General features: G+C 33.3%; 1 protein-coding gene across 1 annotated transcript; it reads left to right on the plus strand.

Moving 5' to 3' along the window:
• Positions 1–4,245, plus strand: LOC104899833 (uncharacterized calcium-binding protein At1g02270). Its single transcript, XM_010687113.3, has 9 exons — positions 1–471; positions 571–666; positions 1,759–1,864; positions 2,561–2,781; positions 2,880–2,953; positions 3,063–3,177; positions 3,260–3,385; positions 3,471–3,578; positions 3,704–4,245. Exons 1-9 carry the CDS (start codon positions 238–240, stop codon positions 4,007–4,009), a joined length of 1,386 nt encoding a protein of 461 aa, XP_010685415.2. The 5' UTR covers positions 1–237; the 3' UTR covers positions 4,010–4,245.
• The last annotated feature ends 2,076 nt before the right edge of the window (positions 4,246–6,321 follow it).

Here is a 6,321-nt window from a genome sequence, read left to right on the forward strand (position 1 = left end):
CTCTTACTTCCCTGTCAATCATTTGTAGACTTGTCACTTGTGTAATTGTGTCTAATGTCTCACCACCACAAGAACACCCACACCCTAACAAGTCCTAATTTGGAATACATCCCAAATTCAAATTCTGATCTTCCTTGCTTACAAACTTTTGTGCCCAATATTTTCATTCCTATAAAATCAAATTGATGGTAGCTAATTGATTGGTATTTTCAGCATTAGCATGTGTCAGACTTTGATATGCGTGATGAGTGTATGATGAAAGTCTGCTGTGAAATGTGTTATCGTCTTTCCTTCAACTTTGCATATCCTGACATGGTTAAGCCACTAAATTCCTTAAATCAACAAGTAGAACATCCAATTCCAAATAAACAATTCTCACGTAATTGGGATTGTACTCATAGTAACACTACTACAATTTCGTGCACCACTTTTAATATCCTTGCTCCTATTTACAAGCGGCTTGGTGGAGGGGTAATATGTCTTTTGTTGTCCCATAAATTTCTGTTTATGTTCTTGTTGGATTGTCTTCATGATTTTATCTCTGATGTCTCCATATGATTTCACTTTCAGGTACGTGAAAGTGAGTTTCGGGAGGCTTGGCTTAGTCGGAACCAAAGCATATTGGATAGGTTGCTTCACTTGAAATCCTCTGTAATATGTTTGCAGGTGAGTCTTAAGACATGTTCTCTTCGACATAAAACAACTGAACTGATTGCAATTAAACTGAATTGAAATGAGCTTCTACAACTCAACTGAATTGAAGTGAATTATAACTAATAGAAATGATAGTTGGAGCTGAACTGATTATAACTGAATTGGATTGAACTGAACCGATTGCAACTGAATTAAATTGAAGTAAAAATGAGCTAGGGAGAACATACCTTTAGTTTATTATATATTGGAAAAATATGAAAGTGTATAAGATATTATCTTCAGTTATTCTGTCACTTTATAGTACTTCCTGTGTTTTTTTAATGGCATCATTTTGTTTTCTACGTTTGTCGAGATGCTTCTTTCAACGTTAATATCTATTACAGTATACTTCATCCGTTCTGTTTTAAATGAAACATTGGATGAAATGACACTATTCACTGATCAATTTTAACTCCAATTTATCGCTATTATATAAAGAAAAACATAGTCAAGTGGGATCTTGTTAGATTCGTCTCGATGCATACTATCAAATTATAACTTTTTTATATTTTTTACGTTTACACAACTAAAGATATTAATGACTAAAGAAGCGCGTTGGGTTGCGTGAAAAAGCAAACGTTTCATTTAAAACGGAACAGAGGAAGTATAATATTTGGAATTCTTGTATTGGGAATAATTTAAAAAGACCCCACTTTACTTTATATAATAATACGATATAGCTTAACAAAGTTGGTTAACTGATCAATTTTAACTCCAATTTATCGCTATTATATAAAGAAAAACATAGTCAAGTGGGATCTTGTTAGATTCGTCTCGATGTATACTATCAAATTATAACTTTTTTATATTTTTTACGTTTACACAACTAAAGATATTAATGACTAAAGAAGCGCGTTGGGTTGCGTGAAAAAGCAAACGTTTCATTTAAAACGGAATGGAGGAAGTATAATATTTGGAATTCTTGTATTGGGAATAATTTAAAAAGACCCCACTTTACTTTATATAATAATACGATATAGCTTAACAAAGTTGGTTAATGAATAGTGATAAAAATGAAATGTTGCAATTAAAAAGAGGAAGTATGATCTCCAGTTTTTCTTGTAGGAATTTTGGGTGGATAATGAAGAACTAGTTGGGATGTATGAGAAAAGGCTTCATGACACGGGTTATCGAACTTACACGCTTGCTCGAACAAACAATCGTGGTGATGGTACATTTACTTACCTCTTATATCTTCCTTTAGGAGCTCTAAATGATTGGATAATCGGTACTTGAACAAAACTGGAAAGCCTATTATACCTTTTGATGCATGGTAACTGTAAGAGTATTTAGTCTTATTGACATCCTAAATTATTTTTTCAACATGTTCAACTTTTAGTATCAGCTTTGGCATATTCCTAAGACACTGGATATCCTTCTGCATAAAACCAGCAGACTTGTAATGATAGTTTTAGACACTTTTTTTAGGCAGGACACGATGATCTGAGGCATGCCATTGTGACACTTTTTTCTGACCAGACAGGATGAACTATTTGGCATGTAGGAATTTTGGGTGTATAATTTTACACTTCCAGCCAATTGGAAAGCTATAGTAATACGTCTAATCCTCCAAGCTACCAACAAGCGAACTATACCATTTGATCCCTCTATCACTCATTGTACTAAAAGTAATAAATGTATCACGGAGGGATTTTCTACTATTCCTATGGAATTTATTGATTCTATATAATACTTCTTAGTACCATTTTATTCAAAGATAGAACCGTGTGGTCGAATATTTTAAAATCAAATTGTAAAATGTGTCACTATGGATGTGTAGATCATATATGTTCTAGTTGGCATGGTAACATTCTCTTTATTAGCACTTACTACTTTGTTTTGGGCCTTTATAGATACCTTATCGCAGGTTTGTTAACAGCAGTACATCAAAGCCAATTCCGGTTGTTAAGTTACAGGGAATTGTTGTTCAATGATATTGCTGATCGTGTAGCACAAGTTTTACATGTTGAGCTATGTTGTGACATTACACAGAACACTACCTCCAATATATTGAAGGAAGCGATAATTGTAAATACTCATTTGATATTTCCTCATGATTCAAGATATTGTTTCCTTAGGCTACAACAGGTGCTGCTTTCTGTCTTTAGTATGAAGTTTCTTATTCTAGTCAGCTAAAAGTCTAGATGTCAGAGTTAAAATTCTTCTTTTATCTTTTCCCTTTGAAGGTTTACAAGATTTTGCAATATATCAGGTCATACATGGAGAAATATGCCTTCCCATTACCTGTCATCCTCTGTGGGTATTTATAGTTTAATTGCGGCTTTGCATGTCATGTTGATCTTTTTAGAGGGTTTGAAAATCCTGTATATTCTTCTGGCTGAGCTGTGTGTTTACATACATTTGCACAGGGATTGGAATGGAAGTAAGAAGGGACATGTTTACAAGTTTTTGCGATCTCAAGGTTTTGTCTCGTCCTATGATATTGCTCACCATTCTGAGCATGATACTGAAGAATCACAAAAGGTCTGTGCTATGCAATATGCATTGATATACTGATATCAGATCATATTTGTAGTGAAGTACTGAATGTTCACTCGTTTTGCAGTGGGTTAGTCATCGCAACCACAGAGGAAATATTTGTGGAGTGGATTTCATTTGGCTCCAGAATTCCCAGAAGTCCCAGAAACCTTTAAAAGAGAGCTTCATGGAAGCAATATTGGGAAACATAAACGTATGTGATTGTAATTGAATTTCTTGTGGTTAGTTATAGTTTTACCGTGCAGGAAATTGATTTTTTATGGACATTGAATCCACAGAATTTGCTGCACAAAGTTATTACAGGAGGTGTTGATCAGTTGCCAGAAACTCTGCGTATAAGAAACAGTTCTATAACCTACACCGACTTTGCTCAAGCACTTGTACAGGTAACATAAGGTTTTTGTCGTGCTAATAGTACTACAAAAATGTCACCAATACTTAAAGCTTAACCTGCTTGAAATCCTACATACTGTGATAAATATTAGAACTTTGTAATTAAATCTGATCGCAGTTGGGCATAAGTGGGCACCCTCGCAGTCATGGAGGCCTACATGATGAGGATATCAGGGAAATATGGAAACATCTAGATGCAGATGGAGATGGAATTGCTGATGTGACAAACTTTTTGCTGTGTGGTTTTCAACATGAAGAACATGGTAACAATAGTGTTGATGAAGCACAAAATTCTGCAGCTACTATTGGATTTGTGGTGAAGAATGCCACACTTTTCCCTCAAGAAGTGGAGGAAGGGACTTGGCCTGATAATTACTCGCTTTCTGATCATGCACATCTCACAGTCGATTTTGCTGTCATTTAGGTTTGTTATGCTTGAATAATGGAAAATTTCCCTTGTTTATTGCAAGTACATATTCCCTGGATCCTTTTAAAAAATATATACGTACTCCCTAGATTATCTATATTTACACACTTTGTATATTTGCGCTATTTATATACACTAGTTGGACCATCATTTGTTATTTGTATGTAAAGAAAAATATCGTCATGTGGGATCTTGCTAGATGATTTGTCTTAATATATATTTTTAAAATATCAGATTTGTATTGTTTTTGGTAATTTATAATTAGATATATAGATGGTTAAAGTTATGCATTGACGGCATGAAAACAAAGATAGTAATAAGGTTGCCGATGAGCTAGGAAGTGTCAATTTTCTTATTTTTTCTTTAACTGTGTTTAAATTCCTCCCATATAATGTTCCCGACGTCTGTTTCATTACTGTTACTGTAGCAATTATACGTATTGATAACAGAAGATCATGCTTTGGTGTATTTTAGAGTTGGTAGAGAGTTTCATAAGTAGTAGCAGTGCCTTTGTTTTTTGATCCATATGAGCCACGAAGGCGGTACAAAGTATAAAGAAGGGAAGGGAATTCGAGCCTGTGACCTATCGTTCACAGCACCTCAATCTTAACCACTACGCCAAGACATCCTTGGTTAGTAGCAGTGCCTTTGTTAAATTTCTTCCATTATATGTCTAGACTATAGAGTTTAACAATATTTCCATGCAGGTTCATGTACATGTATGTTAGGTTGGGTAGATAACCAAGGCAGTCAATACTACACTAATGACTTATAGCTATTATGTGATCGTATAATTAAGGCAATTAATTATACAAGGATGAGGTGAATATAATTGAATAAATTACACTACTATAGAATTTGCTAATCATTATGCATACAAGCTAAGTCATAAATTTGCATATGAATACAAGATTATATTATTGAGAACAAGTTTACCATTAAATGAGAACATTAATGAAATCGTCCTCAAAAGTCAAAGTTGGACACCTTCCTTTGCCTGGATCATAGACTTCATGTTGTGATTTCATTCAAAAGTTGAATTTAACTAAGCACAAAGTGATAGTCCCCTTTTAGTTTTTTTGTGAAGTTGAAGATCCAAATAAATTAAGTTTGTGGTCAAATATTACAAGAAATTAAGAGTCAAGAAGGTATAATTTACTCGTACAAAAACCAGGCTTAATATTGAGACTTAAGATACATGGTATACAAGAAAATTCTTATTAGTACGTTTTCCATGTCATATGTATGTTGTGTCTTGACATGAATTAAAGTTTTTTGTAAAAATAAATACACATTTAAAGAAATTAAAATACATATTTATAAAGAGCGTGTTTGGCACAAGTTCTTTACAAGTTTTTTAAGTAGCTTTTAGTGTCTTGACTAGGTCAAAAAACTAATTAAGAAAAATAGTAGTGTTTGGCAAAATAGTGGTGTAAGTAGCTTTTAGTGTTAAAAGTAGTGTTTGAGTAGTGTTTGTGAAAAACCACAATTTGTAGCTTTTGGGGTAGTTTTAGTGGTGCATAAATTATATATTAAAGTTTTGTTTGAGTTTTTAATTAATTATCTGTAAACAACTACTTTGACAGCTTTTTTTACCGAACATCAATATCTTATTCCGCTACTTGGACAATTAACAGCTAACAGCTACACACCAACCACTAACAGCTACCAACACAGCTAACAACTACTCTAATAACTACTCCCTCCGTCCCAAAATATAGTTCCCATTTCCATTTTGGATGTCCCAAAATATAGTTCCCATTTCCATATTTAGTTCCACATTTTTCCTTAATTTGTCTAGAAAAATCGTGTCCCATCATTTATTTGCTTCTTGAATTTTGTTTTTTCCTTTATTTATTCAACCAAAATGTTACAATTAGTGCTCTTTCACCAATTATTCTCCACTCTCTCTCCTAAAATCATCTTTTCCCATACAACATTTTTTTTGAATACACAAAAAATCTTTATTATACCTCTTATATTCTACTTGCATAAATTACCGTGAAAAAAGGGAAATGGGAACTATATTTTAGGACGGAGGGAGTAAAAGCTATTACTACAACTATTGTTGCCAAACACGCCCATCAATGAGTCAATAGTCAAACAGTTAAAAGAAACGACTAGTTCAAACCTACCCGTTGAAATAACCAAAACCAACCATGAATATTTTTCTTTTTTGATGATTGGGGATTATTTTATTTCGAAAAAGGACTTCAATTGAAATACATATTTATATTTATGTTGAGCATGTTTCTCTATCTTTTACACTAGTTAAATTTCCTTATAATTTGCAGCAAATTGGACAGTTC

The sequence above is a fragment of the Beta vulgaris genome, chromosome 7 (genome assembly GCF_026745355.1).
Source record: "Beta vulgaris subsp. vulgaris cultivar EL10 chromosome 7, EL10.2, whole genome shotgun sequence".
NCBI lineage: Eukaryota > Viridiplantae > Streptophyta > Magnoliopsida > Caryophyllales > Amaranthaceae > Beta > Beta vulgaris.

What these genes read in the sequence shown, in the direction of transcription:
- LOC104899833 (XM_010687113.3), top strand. Translation starts at nt 238, where the DNA reads ATGCGTGATGAGTGTATGATGAAAGTCTGCTGTGAAATGTGTTATCGT. An exon ending in CCTCTGTAATATGTTTGCAG is followed by an intron (nt 667 to 1,758) that starts GTGAGTCTTAAG and finishes TTTTTCTTGTAG; the next exon opens with GAATTTTGGGTGGATAATGA. An exon ending in GTTTCCTTAGGCTACAACAG is followed by an intron (nt 2,782 to 2,879) that starts GTGCTGCTTTCT and finishes TTCCCTTTGAAG; the next exon opens with GTTTACAAGATTTTGCAATA.